This window comes from Plecotus auritus (genome assembly GCF_963455305.1).
Source record: "Plecotus auritus genome assembly, chromosome: 1".
NCBI lineage: Eukaryota > Metazoa > Chordata > Mammalia > Chiroptera > Vespertilionidae > Plecotus > Plecotus auritus.
In genome coordinates this window covers 137335598-137356831 of record NC_137770.1, presented here as the reverse complement: position 1 = coordinate 137356831, position 21234 = coordinate 137335598, and the positions used below count along the sequence as shown (strand labels likewise).

The following is a 21234-nucleotide window of genomic DNA, read 5'->3' as shown; positions in this document are numbered from 1 at the left end:
CTAGGCCTGCAGGGGGGGGCAGTTGGAAGTGACTAGGACAGCAGGGGGGCAGTTAGGGGCCATCAGGCAGTTAGGGGCGATCAGGCAGGCAGGCAGGCAAGCAGTTAGGAGCCAGTGGTTCCGGATTGTGAGAGGGATGTCCTGGGGACCAGGCCTAAACTGGCAGTCAGACATCCCCCAAGGGGTCCTGGATTGGAGAGGGTGGAGGCTGGGCTGAAGGGACCTCCCCCCCAAGCACAAATTTCGTGCACCAGGCCTCTAGTATGCTAATGATATGCTAAGGGCGCTCAACCGCTTGCTATGATGAGCACTGACCACCAGGAAACACAGTCGACCAGTCGGTATGACATGCACTGACCACCAGGGGGCAGACGCTCAACGCAAGAGCTGCCCCCTGGTGATCAGTGCGCTCCCACAGGGGGAACGCCGCTCAGCCAGAAGCCAGGCTCATGGCTGGCGAGCGCAGCAGCAGTGGCAGGAGCCTCTTCCACCTCTGTGTCAGTCGGACATCCCCTGAGGACTCCCAGACTGTGAGAGGGTGCAGGCTGGGCTGAGGGACCCCCCTCCCGAGTGCACGAATTTCATGCACCAGGCCTCTAGTAAATAATAAAAAGGGAACATTAACAAGCAAAACCAATACAAGGGAGTCAAAAAATCAACATTAGTGAAAAATGTACTGGCACATATACAAGTAAAACTAAAGTTACATGAACAGAAAATAACTCACAAAAAAATGATAGACTGTTCAAGCCATGAAAAATATACATATCTAAAGTACAGCCTCTTGGAAATAAAAAATGTTTAAATGCAAGAAATTTTTCCTGAAGGGAGAGACATTCCTTAACATGAATATTAAAAAAGGCACATAGATGTAGCTCAGTCGACTGGGTGTTGTCCTGTGCACCAAAAGGTTGCTGGTTCGATTCTTGGTCAGGACACATGCCCGGGTAGCGAGCTGGATCCCTGCTAGGAGGCATGCAGGAAGCAGCCTATCAATATCTTGCTTTCACATTGATGTTTCTCTCTCTCAAAACAAAAAGAAAGCCACACATGCAGAGCTTCTCTCAGGAGTAATCTTTAAAGAGATACCTATTGGTGCATACTATTAAATTTTTAAACATTTAAAACTAGAATAATTATAACATAAGTTATCAAAAAAGTTAGAGACTATTTCTCAATTCTGAACAGTAATTACAGTATCATATTTCACAATATCAGATTTATCATAAAATATTTGTACTCTTCCTCTTTTTTTTAGTTGTTTTTTAAGGTATTACATATGTGTCCTTTCCCCCATTCCTCACACCCATACTCTTCCTCTTTTATCAAATAAATTTTTCTAATAAGGCAAAAAGAATAAAAAACAAAATTACCTTAGTTCCCTTTTTAACATATTTGGCATTGTCTTTTTCAATGTCATGCCATGATCTTATAGGTGTCTTCAATTCATCTCCGACCACCATTCCTGGCCCCTGAGTGGCTGGACCACCAATGAACATCATGATACGGGCACCAGTGTTGGGAAAAGTACACTATCAGATAAAAATAACTCATCAAAATAGTTTAAAGGAAAATATATGAATGTACATTTCTGATAATAAACTGTGATATAGTCTTTCTAGAAAACAGGCTACCAAACATTTTTCAATAAATAAAATAATCAAATGTTTAAAATGAAATTTAAAAATAAGATGTTTGTTTGAATACTTTTCTTTTAAAACCTTCTTCTAAATAATAGTGCCTTCCTAATTTTAAAATAAAACCTGGCAGAAACCACCTTAACCAAGTGATCAAAGCTAACTACCATCAGCAGTAGTAAAACAAGTCAGTATTATGAGCCTCCTGATGTGCTGTACTAAGAACACAAATCAGTTCTGTAACATTCCTAAAAAAGGGTATAACCTAAATCTACTCATGAGGAAAGATCAGATAAACCCAAATTTAGACTTATTCGACAGAAATATATCAATGTCATGAAACACAAGAAAAACTGAAGAACTATTACAGAATAAAGGACACTAAAGAGACATATCAACTGAATGTAATGCATGTTCCATAATTTTCTTTTGCTGTAAAGGGTATTGTTGGAATAACTAGTGAAATGTGAATTGAGTTTATAAATTAAAAAAATTATGTTATATCAATGTTAATTTCCTGATTTTAACTGAACTGCAGTTATAAAAAAATTACTTCTGTAATTAAGAAATACACACTGAAGTATTTAAAAGTAAAGGGGCATCATGTTTGTAACTGACTTCCAAATAGTTTTCTAAAATTTACATGTGTGTGACATATAAATAGACATATACAGAGAGACATATATAACTACTGAGAGAAAGGTAAAACAAATGTAATAAAATATTACCATGAGGAATTTGATAAAAGTTCAATTAATCTTTGAATCTTTCTCATAACTTTTCCATATGTTTAGAATTATCTCAAAGTAGAAAGTTAAAAGAATAATGATAGTAACAGAATATAATTCACTATATAAAATAGGAAACCATGAGTCCATAGTGACATTAATAAACAAATGAATAAATTGAAAGTTTGATGAGTAAGGGAATATTTGCATGGTTTCAAAGCTCCTCACAATTTAATATTGACTAATTACAAAGAGAGGGGAAATAATACTTTTATAGTGGAGAAACCTAGGAGATACAACCTTAATGAGTGATCAAAGTGATTATCATCAGTGATGGGACAAATAAAAATCATGTGCCACCTGATAGAATGCAACAAGAATAAAGCATTACTTCTGTGATGTATGTAAGACCTGAATCTAATTGTGAGGATACATCAAAACAAACCTAAGTTGAGAGACATTCATAGAATAACTGGTCTGAATCTTCCAAAGTGTCAAAGTCATGAAAGACAAGGAAAAGCTAAGGAACTGTTCCAGAATGAAGGACACAAAACAGACTTAACCACTAAATGTATGCCTCTGAACTAAATCCTTTGAATGAAAAAAATTACTGGAATAATCAGCAAAACTTGAATGAGGTCTGAGAATTACATGATAGTAATGTATCAGTGTTAATATTCTGATTTTAATAGTTGTACTGTTGTTATTTATATAGGAGAATATCCTGGTTTACAGGAAACACAACCAAAGTATTCAATGGATAGGGAACATCATATCAGCAACTTAATCTCACATAATTCAAAGGGGAAATTCTTTGCAACTTCTCTGTAAATTTGATAGCATTTCAAATTTTTAAAAAACATTTTAAAATAACTCTTCCCTAAGCGATGTAGCGTAAAAATTTCAAACTCTACTTAAAAGTAAAATTGACCTTATCCTACCACTGTTAACATTCAGTGACCATCATTCCAGAAGCCTCTTTATACACAAAAGGATACAGTGCAGATCAAGCTTTAAATAAAATCATATACTCGCTCAACTATGACCTCATTTATTTCACTCAACATTATCTTGTACATATCATCCCATACACAAATACATTTACATTGCAAAATGAAGTTACTGTCACTACCTCAAGTAGTCCTACAGCTATGGAAAGTGCCACCCCAGAAGAACGCAAAGGTCTCTTTCCCTGTGGTACAGGCCAAGGGTCTCGCTGCAATTCCCCCAGAAGATCTGTGAGATTCATGTCTATTTTCTGTACTGGCTGCAAGAACCTGCAAAACAAAATTAAATAAAAAGCCATTTATTTGTGGGTGAGTGTTTAAGAAACAAACTATCCATTTTCTTGCTTTTTTAATTTTAGAGAGAAAGAGGGAGAGAGAGAAACATCTATTAGTTGTCTCTGTGCCCCAAACGGGGACTGAACTCACAACCTAGGCATGTGCCCTCGGGAATCAAACCAGAGACCTTTTGGTATATGGGATAATGCTCCAACCAACTGAGCCACACCATCCAGGGCCATCCATTTTCTTAAAAACACAGAAAAGGAATTTGAATACAGGATACACCAATGGTTCTCAAAACTATTATGTACATCAGAAGCAGTAGGAGGGCTTGTTTTAACACACTTTGCTGTTTTAACACACAGAGTTGTGCCCTAACCTGTTTGGCTTAGGGTATAGAGCGTAGGCCTGTGGACTCAAGGGTCCCAGGTTCGATTCCAGTCAAGGGCATGTACCTTAGTTGCGGGCACATCCCCAGTAAGGGGTATGCAGGAGGCAGCTGATTGATGTTTCTCTCTCCCTCTCCCCTCCTCTCTGTAAAAAAAAATCAATGAAATATATTTAATTAAAAAAAACCACACACAGAGTTGTTCAGAAAATCTGGGGTGGGCCCAGGAATCTGCATTTCAAACAAGTTCCCAGTTGATGCTGACACTACTGGTCCAGGAACCACACTTTTAAGTACAACTGCTATAAATGAAACAGTCAAGCCAAATATTACTTTAGGACTATATCTTTCATTTACCAATTTATTAAGTACTAAGGTTATTGAAATAATTATGAGAAGAGATGTCAACTCAATTTTAGTAATACCTCCTCTGATTTGAGAGTTTAGGGGGAAAAGCAACCTCTAAGGCTAAGAAGGCAAAATGAAAAGCTTTTGAGGCTATAGTTTTTTTTGCCTGCCCTCAACCACAAAATTCAGTTTTTCCAAACTTAAAAACAGAAACTCAGGAATATATCAAAACAATAGTAAATCCTTACATTATAATGATGAGAAACCAACCATTTTACTAGTAATGATGGAATTCTGTCTCAACTCTTTTAAAAATATACTAATGAAATCTACTTATATTCCAAAAAATATTTAATAGTATCATTGAATGTCTATGTTCAAGTTAATGGTAAGGGATGCTTAAAATAGCTGTATGAATTGTCAAATTCTCTTTGTCATATTTAATTATTACCTATTAGAAGGAGGTGGCTGCTGTACCTGAGGACCACGTGTTGCTTGAGTAACGGGTACTTTAGAGAGCCCCAGCATTTCCTGTAAAGAGATTATTTCTGTGATATCCATATCATTACTCCTAAAAGATGTCTCAACAATTTACCATGTGCAAGGTTCTATGTTAGGTATTAGGAACCCAAAAATAAAGAACAAAGTCTCTTTCCTCAGAAAGCAAAATGCCATAGGTGACCTCTGAAAATGGTTCACTATTCACTAGACCCAGAAAACCCCACGAAATCATACAAATCAAGAGGCTCAAATCTCCATGTTCACTTTAAGAACACTTGTGAAACTGCCCAGGCCATCAGGGCATGCATATTCGAAAAGCCACCAAGTATCTGAAGGATGTCACCTTAAAGAAGCAGTGTGCCATTCCGTCATTACAATGGTGTTGGTAAGTGTGCCCAGGAGAAACAGTGGGGCTGGACACAGAGAAGAAGGGTGGAGAAAGGGGAAGAGAGAGAGAGAGAGAGAAACATGGATTTGTTGTTCCCACTTATTTATGCATTCATTGGTTGATTCTTGTGTGTGCCCTGACTGAGGATCGAACCCACATCCTTGGTGTATGAGGTGCTCTACCAACTGAGTTAAGTGGCTAGGGCTAAGACCAGACTCTTTTCAACTTGATAGTTAGTGATAAAAGATAAGAACATTTTAATGGAGGAGAAAAAAAAGTTATAAGAATTTACAGCCTGTTGCAAAAAGGCAGATTTTTTTGTGTTACATATTTATTATGTAACTTAAGTAAAATATACTCTATACTCAGAACTAACATTAAGCCACTTTAAATTAACAATTTAAAAATAACAACAAATACATAAAGGCACAATCTATTTCATTCTTATGACCGCCCCGTAAGGTAATTACTGTTCTTATCTCCCTTTTACAATTGAAAAAATAAGGCACAGAGAGGTTATAACTTGCCCGCTTTCTCTCGTCTCATGTAAGATACTCTACTTCCTGTGCTCCTGAAGGAATCCCTACCACGTCTTCTGAAACCTCACTCTCCTCATCTCGCCCTGCTTTCACCCACCCTCTTTAGTCTTTTTCCCTTCTGTGTATAAACACATTCAAATGTCTCTCCTAAACAAAACCTTTGTCCCTCCTAAACAAAACCACTTTAACTCAGTTCTCTCTCTCTCAAACCTCCACCCTATCACCTTCCTTACCTTCAACAACAAACCTCAGGAAAGAACACATATTCTAATTTTCTCCATGTCCTCAAATTTTATTCACTACTCATTCACTACCTTATTCACTATTCACTATCCTCCCCATCCAAACCTGCAAATTAAATTCCTCCAGGATTTTCTATCTCAATTAACTGTAGCACCACTTCCCCAGTCTGCCGAGCTCCAAATAAGAATCATCCTTAAAATCTTTTCTTTTTCATTGTGGGCTACCTGGATGAGTCCAAAGTCTGATTTCAGGTCTGTCTACTTTAGGCCAGGCTTATCTTTTAGGGTAACTATTCTCAACTGGGGGTTGTATTAGAACCTCTTAGAAAATTTTTGAATACTTACATGAGCAATATACCCTTCCAACCACTTCCCAATACAGCACATATTAACTCACTCTCTCATGGTCTATCAAAATCTCTGGGCAAAAAAAAAAAAAAAAAAAAAAAAATCTGCCCTAACCGGTTTGGCTCAGTGGATAGAGCGTTGGCCTGGGGACTGAAGGGTCCCGGGTTCGATTCCGGTCAAGGGCATGTACCTTGGTTGCGGGCACATCCCCAGTAGGAGGCGTGCAGGAGGCAGCAGATCGATGTTTGTCTCTCATCGATGTTTCTAACTCTCTCTCCCTCTCCCTTCCTCTCTGCAAAAAATCAATAAAATATATTTTTTTAAAAAATCTTTTGAAAAATATCCCAGATGATCCCAGTATGCTACCCATAACTCCCTGGCCTTGAAAGCTTCATTTTGCCCAGAAGATAAAAATGTCGTCCTAGCATAAAAGAAATACATATACCTATAGTTCTTATATTAAAAATTCTCCTTAAAATGTCTCCTTTTGCCAAACCTAATAAAAGCATTTAGTTCCTAAGTGATAGATATCAAGAAACAAAAGCTAATATTCTGCAGTTGCTTTTGCTTGTCTTCAGTATGACACTTCTATAAGGCCTTCAAATCTCTAGTAAAATACTTTGTTTTACTCTAAATGTTAAAGATGCCATTAAAAGTGAAAGATCTTTGATCTGTATGATAAAAATGTAAGGCAAATAAAAGAAATGTATGGCTTTTTCAGACATATCTAGAATGATGCTCACAGATAGGCTGCTGTTTACCTGCAGTTGTTTGGCAGACAGATCTTTTGTTCCTCTGAACACATAACTTTTTGAAATGCCCTCACATCCAAGTTCATGAACCTGCACCATTCTCCCAAAAGTAATAAGTCCAACCAAGGCTGTAGGTGGTAAAAGACTTAATGACATCTGCATAGATTCCTTCAGAGCTTGTAAATCTTCATCTTCCATGCAAGTATCAACCACATAGAGGAATATCAAAGGCATCTGAGGGCCACGCTGTTAAAACACATTGCCATCAGAAAAAAAAAAGTTGTTTTAAAAGTATTAATACTTCAGTGCAATATATAAGGATAATCAACAGTACATTCATACAATGGAGCCCTAATAAAATGAAACAGGTTATATACGCAGGGAGAGACATCCAAGACATATCATCAAGTGAAAAATTATTCACTGTAAAAAAAAATATTATTTACAGTTACATAGAGGAAACATTCACTCTCATTCTCAATTTTATTTAACTGCATGAGGTTTAATATCTTATAACAAGTATTTACTCCTTTTAAAATAAAAAAAATAGTAACTCTAAAGCTTAAAAACATGTAGTGAATTTATAAAATAATTGTCTAAACCTGAATTAGATTGTGAGAGAACTGGACACTAGCCAGGTTGAACACATTACTGACTGGCTCAAGTGAACCATATTCTGCTTTCTCTACAATATTCATAAAGGATATTATCATTTTCACTCTTAAATATAGAAACAACTAAGTAAAGCTATTCAGAGAGGGAAGAAAAACTGATTTTCCTAGGAAGAACCAATACAAGAATAATTTCATTAACTAACCTTGGGGATATATCATCAGGCTCCATCATCAGATTGACTAAGTATTTGTAAACTAAGCAAGAGTGATACTTTAGTGTTTAATGATTTACTCAGTTTAGCAAAGCACACCATCCCATCCAATATCCTGGCCACCCATCAAATAACTACAAAAGAGAATATTACCTTGCTTAAAATGACTAAGAAGTCTTATCTTTGAAATGCTTCATCAATTCAATGTGAAAATCAAGAATGCCGCCTTTTAAGTCATCTCCATTTAACAACTATTTTGGTATAAATTATTAGATATTTAAAACTTCATTAAAGATTTACTCTTATGTTCTTACCAGAACTACATATTCAATGCTAGAAAACTGAGGTAAAAGTTCAGCAGGCTGATTCAGTTCAGATATACCAGCGTAAGTAGGTGGAAACTACAGATATAAAAGAAACAAAAATATTTAACAAATTATTTGTCAGAAAGAGTAATGAAATTTTAAACAAAAAATAAATATTTCCTGATCATATAATAATGAAAAAATCAGTATTTTCATCATATGACAACAATTTCATCTTTCTTTTTAAGTATACATATTTAGACCAGTATCACAGCATTAACATCTGTAATGGGGATTTTCTTACCTGATTTCTTTGATAACAAAAGTTGCAAGCCCAGAGTTTTGCTCGATAATCCACTTGACTGTTTTAAGAAAAGATACAACAGCTCATATTTCAGTTCTATTTTACAAGAATCCTAATATCAATAAAATTAATTTCTTTCTAAAATATGAATGCATTCAAATATAGTCAAAGTGATCTTCAAAAGCCATCTATTTTTAAATGCTACCAATATCTAATCCATACTTTTAACATATACAAGTTTACTTATAAATATAACTTTTAGTGTATAGTAAATATTAATGAAATTAAGATGACTACTCAGATGTAGGCAAATCAAAAATGTATTTATTGAATGCTTAACATGTACCAGCTATTTTTCTAAGTGCTGGTGATAGTGAACAAGACAGTAAAGGTCCCTGGTCTCATTGAGTTTATATTCTAGAAAAGACAGACAATAGACAAGTAGATACATAAGCACAGAAGATACTTTTTATTTGTTTGTTTGTTTGTTTGTTTTTAGAGAGGAAGGACAGAAAGGAAGAGGGAGAGACATGGATGAGAGAATCACTGATCTTCTGCCTCCTGCATGCCCCACACTGGGGATCGAGCCGCAACTGGCATATGCCCCACCTTCTGGTTCATAGGTCAACGCTCAATCACTAAGCCACACTGTCAGGGCACTTTTTTTTTTTAAAAAAAAAAGATCAATTTTTTAAAATATATTTTATTGATTTTTTTACAGAGAGGAAGGGAGAGGGATAGAGAGTTAGAAACATCAATGAGAGAAACATCAATCAGCTGCCTCCTGCACACACCCTACTGGGGATGAGCCCACAACCAAAGTACATGCCCTTGACTGGAATCGAACCTGGGACCCTTGAGTCTGCAAGCCAACGTTCTATCCACTGATCCAAACCGGTTAGGGCTGTTGGAACACTTTTTAAAAAATATATTTTTTAATTGATTTTTGAGAGAAAGAGGAAGGGAGAAAGAGAAAAGAGAAACATAAATGTGAGAGAGAAACATCAATAGGCTACTTCTGCCACGCCTCCTGCTGGGGATTGAGCCTGCAACCCAGGCATGTGCCCGGATTGAAAATTGAGTGGACAACCTTTTAGTGCACAGAATGACACCCAACCAACTGTGCCACACTGGCCAGGGCTAAACACAGACGATACTTTTAAATAGTAATAATAAAAATTAATGAAAACAAAGCAGGATGTGAGAATGTGTTTGTGAGGGCTACCTTAAAGGAAGGCCTTCTTAAACAATTGAAATATAACCTAAGTGAAAAGGAACCTGTCACAGGAAAATCTGGGGGTAGAGCAATCCAGGCAGACTACATAACTATTACACAAGTTCCAAGGTAGAAATAAGTTTGGTATATTCAAAAATCAGAAAGAGGGGCCCTGGCCAGGTAGTTCAGTTGGTTAGAGTATCGTCTGATACACCAAGGTTGGGGGTTCAGTACTGGTCAGAGCACATACAAGAATCAACCAATGAATGCATAAATAAGTCGAACAACAAATCCATCTCTCTCTTTCTCTCTCTCCCCCTCTCCCTATCCTCCTCTCTAAAATACATACATACATTTTTTTTTAAGTCTGAAAGGGGGTAAGGTATAAAGTAGATGAGCCCAGCCAGTGTTCCTCAGTGGTTGAGCATTGACCTATAAACCAGGAGGTCACAGTTCAATTCCTGGTCAGGGCACATGCCTAGGTTGTGGGCTCGATCCCAAGTGTGGGGCATGCAGGAGGCAGCTGATCAATGATTCTCTCTCATCATTGATGTTTCTATCTCTCCCCCTGTCCCTTCCTCTCTGAAATCAATAAAAATGTTTTTTAAAAAATAAAGTAGATGAGAATTAGATAAACATGATATGAGGGCAGAAATATATAGAGGGTACATCATATAGGGCTTTAGAGGACTTTCTAAGGGGATTTTTTATTCCAACTCTGATAAGAAGCTATTGGAGGATTTTAATAACCTGATACCCATTTGTAAAACTCTAGCTTTTGGGTGGAGAATAGACTGCAGAACGGTACAAACTGAAATAGAGAGACCAATTAGGAAGATAATGAAATTGACCAGAAAAAAGATAGTATATCTTCAAGTAGAATGTATTAGCAGAGACTGAGTATGAGACAGAATCAGTAATGTTCTAGAGATAGGATTGATCAGATTTACTAGCAGATTGGGTAGGAATGAGGGAGTGGAAAAAAGAATAAAAATGATTCCTGGTTTTCTGCTTATGCAACAAGAAATCATATTTTCAAACACCATGCAATTCAATTATGACTGTCCTAATTGACAAAAGATGTGTTGATAAACAGCCAGTACCAGTATCTAGAAAATACTGATAGAACCTAATGATTTATATAGGAACCATTTAACATTTGGTATCTTATTACCTTACTACTCCTAAAATCTCCCTAGCTGGTTTGGCTCAGTGGATAGAGCGTTGGCCTGCGGACCGAAGGGTCCTGGGTCCAATTCCGATCAAAGGCACACGCCCAGGTTGCGGGCTCAATCCCCAGAAGGGGAAGTGCAGGAGGCAGACGATCAATGATTCTCTCTCATCATTGATGTTTCTATCTCACTCTCCATGTTCCTTCCTCTCTGAAATAAATAAAAATATATTTTAAAAATAAAATAAAATCTTATAGCTCTTTGGATCTGACTATCCTCATTTGAAAAAAAAATAACTATAAACAAAAAGAAAGACTATTTTATATAAATGAGTGAGAAAGAAACTACATTTCTAAATCATACTGCCATATTCGTTTTTTCCATATATATTAATTACCATAAAGGATTCAAAACTGCACGGCAAGTGGTCCTACTACACAAAACAGGTTCATATTGAATTGGTGGTAAATCAGGTCTCTCCTTCAGTGGTGTAAATAGGGCTGCTACTGGAACAACCATTCTTGTAGCTTCTAGCCGACTTGATGGCCAAACATTCCAACTAAATCGTACTCCATCTCGTTCTTCATTTTGTTGTATGAATTCCAAATAAGTTGTCATTGTGGAGCTTGAGTCTTATTTCTGTAAAAGAATTAAAAGATATTCTCAGAGACTTCCCTCCGAGAGAAACCAAGGTGGCGGCATAGGTAAACACCTGAACTGCTGCCCCGCACAACAATTTCAAAACTACAACTAAAAGACAAAACAGACATCATCCAGAACCACAGGAAGGCTGGCTAAGTGGAAATTCTACAACTAGAAGGAAAGAGAAAAGCACACTGAGACTCACAGGAGCTGTGGAAGTGCAGAGGTACTGAGGCACGGGTGCGGAAAGGGCTGGCAACTGAATACGCAGCTGGCTTTCTCAATCAGGAGGGAGACAAAAGCTCCCGACTGCTCTGAACTAGAGTTCCAGGCAAGACTCTGGGGACCCAGACTCATTCGGGGAGAAACTGGACTGTCTGGCAGTGGGCTAAATTCGAGGGTGGCTTTCTCTCAGAGGTGCTTGCAGCGATTACCGCAGGACACTGAGACCCAGAGGCCTCTTAGGGCAGGGCTGATGGGAAGCCATTGCTGTTTGCTCCGCCCTGATATCCAGCCCCATGAAGCCATTGCTATATGCTCTGCCCTGAGACTCCCCCACATCCAAGCTGAGCGCAGAGGCTTTTGCATATGAATGGCCTGGTCCTTTGAATTCTAAACTTACCTAACAAACTGCAGCTGAGTCAGTGAGACCCAGAACATCCAAAAGAAGGCCCAAGGCCCCACAGCAGCTTGCACTGCTTCACAGCTAGGCCTCATCTGGGCACCTCCAAAACCCAAACAAAGAAGAGGAATCTGCAGATCTCTCCATAGCTCCTGCTGGGTGGCCTCAGGCAGAGGCTAAATTAGCACCTCCATGGAGAACCAAGAGCCAGTGTACCCAGGGGTCAGAGTGGGACCATCCAGATTACAACTCCTCAGATCCATAAGAAACACACTCAGGGGGCAGACTCAGTGAGCACCAAAGCCCCACTGAAGCAAGTCTTGTCTCATAAGGGTGTCTCCAGCACAGAAGTTCTCCCATCACAGCTGATTCTCACAGCCAGTTGGCCTGGAGGTCAATTCCTCCCAGTGATACCAACAACAATCAAGGCTTAACTACAACAAGACTGTGCACACAGCCCACAACAAGGTGCACCAAGAGTGTCCACCTCAGGTAATTAGGGAGGCTGAGCCACTGGGCCCTATAGGACACCTAACACACAAAGCCACTTTGTCAAGTCAGGGAAGCAGCCAAAATGCGGAGACAAAGAAACAGGTCACAAATGACAGAAATGGAGGAAAGCAAACAACTGGATATAGAGTTCAAAATCACGGTTATAAGGTTTTTCAAGAATTTTCTAGAAAAGACCGATAAATTTAGTGAGACCCTTGAGGATATGAAAAAGGACCAACTAGAAATTAAGCATACACTGACTGAAATAAAAAATAATATACAGAGATCCAACAACAGACTAGAGGATCATAAGAATCAAGTCAAAGATTTGAAATACAAAGAAGCAAAAAACACCCAACCGGAAAAGCAAAAAGAAAAAACAATCCTAAATATGAAGATAGTGTAAGAAGCCTCTGGGACAACTTCAAGTGTACCAACATCTGAATTATGGGGGTGCCAGAAGAAGATAGAGAGCAAGATACTGAAAACCTATTTGAAGAAATAATGACAGAAAACTTCCCCCACCTGGTGAAAGAAATAGACTTACAAGTCCAGGAAGTGCACACAACCCCAAACAAAAGGAATCCAAAGAGGACCACACAAAGACACATCATAATTAAAATACCAAGAGCAAAAGACAAAGAGAGAATATTAAAAGCAGCAAGAGAAAAACAGTTAGTTACCTACAAGGGAGCACCCATATGATTGTCAGCTGATTTCTCAACAGAAACTATGCAGACGGGAGTGGCAAGAAATATTCAAAGTGATGAACAGCAAGAACCTACAACCAAGATTATTCTACCCAGCAAAGCTATCATTCAGAATTGAAGGTCAGATAAAGAGCTTCACAGGTAAGAAAAATCTAAAGGAGTTCATCACCACCAAACCAGTATTATATGAAATGCTGAAAGGTATTCTTTAAGAAGAGGAAGAAGAAAAAGGTAAAGATAAAAATTATGAACAACAAATACATATCTATCAACAAGTGAATCTATCTAAAAATCAAGTGAATAAAAAATCTGATGAACAGAATAAACTGGTGAATATAATAGAATCAGGGGCATAGAAAGGGAGTGGACTGACAATTCTCAGGGGGAAAGGGAAGAGACTGGACAAAAATGGTACGTACTCCTATGGATGAGGACAGTGGGGGTGGGGGGGGTAAGGGCAAAGGGTGGGATGGGAACCGGATGGAGGGGAGCTATGGGGGGAAAAAGAGGAACAATTGTAATAATCTGAACAATAAAGATTTATTTTTAAAAAACAAGATATTCTCAAACTCTCTTAAGAAAATTAAAAATAAGTATGTTTTTCCTACTTTCAACAATATTAATCCATTAGAAATCATTACCAAAGGAAATATTTATCTTGGAAAAAATTAGCAAGCAATAATAATCCCACTTATAACAAAATAATAAATGACTCTTAGACCCAAAAAGTAGTAAATTTACTACCAGGGGGAGGAGGATGCCATCCTGATTAGGGGACAAAATCAAGCAATATCTCCACCTTGTTACCTCTAACTGCTTATCTAAGATGTCAGCTTTCCTACCTAGGCAACAATTCTATCTCATGTTGTCAAACTGCAACAGTGGTTAGTGATAGAAAAAAATCAATAAAAAAATATTAAAAAAGAAAAAGAGCCAACTTGGATGCTGAAGTTGCTAAGAACAATGATGGGATGAGGAACTGATTCTCAAATATAAGTGAGGGAAGAAAAAATATAATTCAATAAAAGTATATTATAGCCCTAACTGGTTTGGCTCAGTGGATAGAGCATCAGCCTGCAGACTGGATGGTCCCAGGTTTGATTCCAGTCAAGGGCATGTACCTTGGTTGCAGGCACATCCCCAGTGAGGGGTGTGCAGGAGGCAGCTGATCGATGTTTCTCTCTCTCATCGATCTTTCTAACTCTCTATCCTTCTCCCTTCCTCTCTGTAAAAAAAATCAATAAAATATATTTATAAAATAAAAATATAAAAGTATATTATATATAATTTTAATTTTAGAAACATTTTCAAATAAATTTTCATAATACAAATTACAGAAAGCGAAGCTTAAGAAATATAAGTATCTTAAGCAGCTAAGAGCTTCCTCTACTTTAAAAGAAATAAGATGCCAATTATACTTCAATTAATAAAATTAAAATTAAACAGTATTTCCTCCTACCAGAATCTGAGACAAGAACAGAATCTTCTGGTAAACAAGAGCAACCATGGGTTTTACAAAGGATGATAAAGAATAAAGAGAAATTCTAAGATAACTAAATATATTTAGAAAAAAAATATTTTGAAGGTACAGTTTATATAGGAGATAGCTTTGAGAAGGATGATATGAACTCTCAAGAAAAAGAGGTTGTTGAAAGATAATGGTAAAACAAAGGCCTGAGATAGTCAAAGGGGAGTTAAAAGGTGTGACCTTTCTAACACAGGCCACAGTAGGAGAAACAATCTCCTCTGGGAGAGAAATCCAGTGTTTAGCAACAGCTTCCATGCTACAGATGTAAACATAAATTCTAGGACTATGCAATCCCTCCTATTATATCTACAGAAAAAAAGCAAATGAAGTTTTCTGTTCATTACTTAATTAAATCTTTAACCTAAGATGTATCTAAAATGCATCACCAAAAAGTATTAAAATATTCACTAAAATATACCAGACCAATCAGGATTGTTCATCTGAACCACAAAACACACAAAAAAATGTTTTAAGTGACTTCTTCCTCCATTTTCCAAGAATGGTACATTATTAGTACTTAGGTATTTGTCATACATTTTCTCAAAACGGATGAAATAAGCCTGTCACCTGGAAAACAATTGACAGTATTTATTGCCAGTGATAAAATATGAGCTTTCAAGCAAATATTAAAATATTAGAAAACTTGCATCCACTACCGTTAGCTTCACAGCTTCCTAATTTGTAAAGAGTTTTCTGGTGATATCAATGTGATTTTTAAAATATATTGTATAGCCCTGGCCAATTTTGCTCACTGGTTAGAGTGTCGGCCTATGGAATAAAGGGTCTCAGGCTCAATTCCCAGTCAAGCCAGACATGGTACCTCCATGTACCTTGGTTGCAAGTTCAATCCCCAGCACTGGTTGGGGTGGGATCGGAAGACAACCAATCTCTCTCTCACTCTCTCTCTCTTTTTCTCTCTTTCCCCCACCCCCTCCCTTTCACTCTCTCTAAAAATCAATGGAAAAAATATCCTCATTCCTCAAGTGAGGATTAAAATTTTAATACATATTTTTATACTATATACATATATATCTTATATAATAAAAGCCTAATAGGCAAATTGACGGTCACTCCAACATACAAGATGGCGGCCCCCATGCGGTCAAAGATGGCCGCCTCCATGTGACACAAGATGGCTGCCACAAGATAGCCAGCAGGGGAGGGCAGTTGTGGGTGATCAGGCCAGCAGGGGAGGGCAGTTAGGGGTGAGCAGGCCAGCAGGGGAGGGCAACTGGGGGGGAACCAGGCCTGCAAAGGAGTGCAGTTGGGGGCAATCAGACCTGCAGGGGAGGGCAGTTTGGGGGGACCAGGCCAGGAGGGGAGAACAGTTGGGGGGGACCAGGTCTGCAGGAGAGGGCAGTTAGGAGTGATCAGGCAGGCAGGTAAAGTGGTTAGGGGTGACCAGGCAGGCTGGCAGGGGAGCAGTTAGGGGGCAACTAGGCCGGCAGGTAGAGTGGTTAGGAGTGATCAGACAGGCAGGCAGGCGAGCAGTTAAGAGCCAGTGGTCCCAGATTGCGAGAGAGATGTCCAACTGCCGGTTTAGGCCCCATCCCACCCGGATTGGAGCAGGTGCAGGCTGGGCTGAGGGCCTCCCCCACCCCGTGCACGAATTTCGTGCACCGGGCCTCTAGTATAGGATAATATAACAAAATGTCAACATTTGGAAGATAAACATTCTTCATGAAGCAGAATCTCCAAGTTGAGATAGTATAGCGAGATGGGCCCCAGGAATGGAAATATACCAGATGGCCAAAAAATGTCTAAACCACTGTTCCACATATGCAGTTGATCAAGGTTTGGCTGCTACAGGACCTTTCTGGGGTGACAATAATGAACAACACTATAATCTTGCCCTCACAGTGCATTTGGGAGAGACCGTTGCCAAGGAACCCAACATAGAAATTTCTACTCTCTGAAATCTTCACAAGCCCGATTTTTCACTCAAGCCCCCTTTATCCCCAGCTTATAAAAGCAGCCAAGCAGTGCCATCCCCCAGCCAGTTCTTTCCTCTGTGCTGCCTCCCTTGTGCTGGAGTATAACCTTAAATCTATCTGGAAATTCTCTGGGGTTTCCTCTCAATTTTCATCTTCGGAAACCCAAGAACCCCAAAGGGTGGTAACAAAATGATGAAGTCATGATATAAAATTGTGCATGATCCATTCAAAGTGCAGGATAGACCAAGGGTTTTAATGCAAAAGAGTACAAAAAGTTTACTTCTAAGTGCAGACTCCACACTGCAATTAACCATTGATGTCTTAATTAAAACTGTTCACTTGTTTTTCCCCTAGCTGGTTTGGCTCAGAGGATACAGCGTGGGCCTGCGGACTAAAGGGGAACGGAATTGATTCCCATCAGGGGCACATGCCCAGGTTGTGGGCTCAATCCCCAGTGAGGGGCATGCAGGAAGCAGCCAATCAATGATTCTCTCTCATCATTGATGTTTCCATCTCTCTCTCCCTCTCCCTTCCTCTCTGAAATCAATAAAAATATGTATTTTTTTAAAAACTGTTCATTTTTGGTGAGTATGCAAAATTATTTGAAAACCTATGAAAATAACCCATCTTTTTCCAGCTACATACTTATGAGCCAGATTTCCTTCATACAATTCAACTAAAACAATGTATCACAATAGACTGAATATAGAAGTAGATATGTCTTTTATTAAGCCAGATGGATTTTTGTTTTTGTATGGGATTCTCAAAAATCTTATCTAATAAAAGAGTAATATGCAAATTAACCGTCACTCCATTACACCCACAAAGCCATGCCCACCAGCCAATCAGGAGTGAGTATGCAAATTAACCCAACCAAGATGGCTGCGGCCACAGAGAGAGCAGGAGGGAGGCTTGGGTTTGCCCAGCGATGGAGGAAGCCAAGCTTTCCGCACACCCTGGCCGGCCCAGGCCTCCACTCCAGGCTACAAAGTTTCAATTATAGAAGATAAATAAATCCCAACAAAAATGGCAGCAGCCACGGAGCTGGAGAGAGCAGGAGGCTAGGGTTGCCCCCGGCAATGGAGAAAGCCAAGGTTCTGCAGCCCTGGCCTGCCTTGGCCTCCGCTTAAGGCTACAAAGTTTCAATTATAGAAGATACATAAATCCCAGATACCAGGGCCTCCGCTTGGGTCACCAGGGGGTGTGGCCGGCCTGCAAACCACCACAGGCCCCTCGCCCAGGCCACCCCACACCCCAAGGGAACCCCCACCCTGATCTGGGACACCCTTCAGGGCAAACCAGCTGGCCCCCACCCATGCACCAGGCCTCTATCCCAGTGGTCGGCAAACTGCGGCTCACGAGCCACATGCAGCTCTTTGGCCCCTTGAGTTTGTGGCTCGCGAGCTGCGGTTTGCCAACCACTGCTCTAAAGTATCACCCAAATCATTGTCCTAAAGCAGTGGTTGGCAAACCACAGCTCGCGAGCCACAAACTCAAGGGGCCAAAGAGCTGCATGTGGCTTGGGAGCCGCAGTTTGCTGACCACTGCTCTATCCTATCTAATAAAAGAGTAATATGCAGATTGACCATCACTCCAACACACAAGATGGCTGCCCCCATGTGGTCAAAGATCCTGCCCCCATGTGGGCACAAGATGGCCACCACAAGATGGCCAGCAGGGGAGGGCAGTTGGGAGGGACTAGGCCTGCAAGGGATGGCAGTTGGGGGCGATCAAACCTGCAGGGCAGGGCAGTTAGGGGTGACCAGGCCAGCAGGGGAGGGCAGTTAGGGGTGATCAGGCCTGCAGGGGAGGGCAGTTAGGGGCAAACAGGCTGGCAGGGGAACAGTTAGGCATCAATCAGGCTGGCAGGGGAGTGGTTATGGGGTGATCAGGCTGGCAGGCAGAAGTGGTTAGGGGCAATCAGGAAGGCAGGCAGGCGAGCAGTTGGGAGCCAACAGTCCTGGATTGTGAGAGGGATGTCCAACTGCCCAGGTTGGATCGGGCCTAAAAGGGCAGTCAGACATCCCTTGAGGGGTCCCGGATTGGAGAGGGTGCAGGCTGGGCTGAGGGACACCACCCTCCCGTGCACAAATTTTGTGCACCGGGCCTCTAGTGTTTAAGAATAAAGGGTCCTGAGAACCACCGCCATTAGGACATTAATTCAATCAGGGAAACTAGTAGAGAAAGGCTCTGAGACTTATCATTTATAAAATGGCATGATTTGATAAGCACTCTATCCTCTAATGTTTGCATAAAAGCAAAAAACCAAATGATATGACTCAGACACTACATTAGCATGCAGACTTAACATATTAGTCACTATACGTTTATTAAATGGTACAAAACACAAAAGACCATTCTAAACAAATGTCTCATTTTTCAGCACAATGTATAATCAGTGGGAATTATTTTAGTTAAATAATTTCTCATGGTATAACTAAAGTAAAGAAACAAAGTAGTATATGACTTTAACCTAGCATATCAAACATGTATCCACAGTACTTTTTAAGGTTTCACGTATGATAGTTTTTCAATATTCCCGTATTAACCATTTTATAGATAACTAAGTGACAAACATCCTAACTTGCAAGCAAAATTGAATTCGTCCCAATATCAGATGCATTTAACTGAAAATTTAATGTGCCTCCTACTTTTCAGTTGTAAGATCCTCAATGAAGTGTTCTCAACCACTTCCGCTGACAAGCTTTATATTAGACAAATAGCTTAACCTCTTGGTTCCTCAATTTTTCATCAATAAGATAAGCGATTTGGGCTAAAACTACAAGGCCCTTTCTAACTTTAAATTTTTAGTCAATTAAAAATGGTTTGGCCAAAACCGGTTTGGCTCAGTGGATAGAGCGTCGGCCTGCGGACTGAAGGGTCCCGGGTTCGATTCCGGTCAAGGGCATGTACCTTGGTTGCGGGCACATCCCCAGTAGGAGGTGTGCAGGAGGCAGCTGATCGATGTTTCTCTCTCATCGATGTTTCTAACTCTCTATCCCTCTCCCTCTCTGTAAAAAATCAATAAAATATATTTTTTTAAAAATGGTTGGAAGGACAAGGAAGAAACTTAACGTTTATATTTATATCGATATTTAAATATAAAAGTTTTTTTAACCAAGTTAATTTGTCTTTGAGGGTGTAGGTCGAGGAAGTTCACCTGGATACATTAATTCGACAAACACACTCCATTAATTCGACAAACACACTCCAGTGGTTACATATAAGTTTTCTATGACTTTTCCTTTCCCATCAAAACGGGAAAACACTAGGGCGGTAAGATAGGTCCATTCTGAAAAGTGAACTCTATTTGTAATCAAGCCCTAAGGCAACAGTTTGATCTGACTTTTCTCCTTTTCCCCTTTAACTCCCAAGGCCGAACTACGGGTGACGAAGTCACCTCGGTTCAAAGTCTAGGGCACTTCAGATCTGGCAAGAAATGAACCAAGAAGTCAAAGTGCCCAGAAGCGGTGATGGCCTGTGGTGGGGAAGGCAGGTAGCTCCGGAGGCGGGTTGGGGTGTGGGGCCAGAAGCCTTTTCTCACTCGACTCCCGACACCTGATCCAGGGAAGCTGGGTGAGGGAGCCGGGCCCCCAAGCCCGGAAAGAACGAAGCAGAGGGTGGGGGGGAGATGGTGACAGGTTCAGGGTTCAAGGCTGCCCCGCCGGACTGGCGTGCCTCGCCCATCCCCAGGCACTGAGAGGGCAGAGCGGGCACCACCCGAGAGACCCCGGCCCGCCCGCCCGCGAGGCGCCCTCCCCGCCGCCCCTCCCCCGCTTCCCACAGAGAGCCAGTCCCCGCAGGCAGCCCTCGTGTGACTCCTTACCACAGTGTCCTCTCTATGAGATCCGCGCCTGTCGCAGCCTCCGGCTGACGAAAATCCGTCCTAAGCACCGGGCAGAAGCAGCCGTGGCAGTGCGATCAGGACCCGCGCCGCCCCGCCCCCGGCCGCCGCGCAGAACTCTGCTGGGCCAACATGGCTGGTGCCGCCTCTGCCACGTCAAGGGGAGGGGGCGGGGCGTACGTGAGGAAAGGGGCGGGACCTGAGCCGAGGGACGGGGCCACAGGCCGGAAGCCTAAAGGGGAGATCCTGGACAGAGTTGGAATCTTCTGCGGAGTGGGCGGGACTAGAAGGAGAGTTGAGGAAGGGGCAGGGACGGAGCCGGAGGGGCGGGGCGACGGAAACTAACCAAACGGAGGCGCGTGGGTGGGGCCCTCACCCGATGGAGCCGGAACTGAGAGTGCGCTGCCCAGTGGAGCGCCTTTTCTCCCTTCCTTGGGGTTGCAAGAAAGGTGGGAACTTCCGTTGCCACTCAGACTCCTCAG

The 21234-nt window shown here is 40.7% G+C and overlaps 1 protein-coding gene across 1 annotated transcript in view; it reads right to left on the bottom strand.

The window, feature by feature from the left end:
* The window catches only part of SEC23A (SEC23 homolog A, COPII coat complex component), a 76506-nt gene extending 55479 nt beyond the window's left edge, over positions 1–21027 (bottom strand). The window contains exons 1-8 of the mRNA XM_080661531.1: positions 20735–21027; positions 11378–11619; positions 8593–8650; positions 8298–8384; positions 7167–7403; positions 4839–4918; positions 3498–3642; positions 1374–1532 (exon numbers count right to left, since the gene is read on the bottom strand). Of these exons, the coding sequence (XP_080517657.1) occupies positions 1374–1532; positions 3498–3642; positions 4839–4918; positions 7167–7403; positions 8298–8384; positions 8593–8650; positions 11378–11598 (987 nt within the window). The 5' untranslated portion in view covers positions 11599–11619; positions 20735–21027. The remainder of the gene's footprint in view (positions 1–1373; positions 1533–3497; positions 3643–4838; positions 4919–7166; positions 7404–8297; positions 8385–8592; positions 8651–11377; positions 11620–20734) is intronic.
* Positions 21028–21234: the final 207 nt, after the last annotated feature.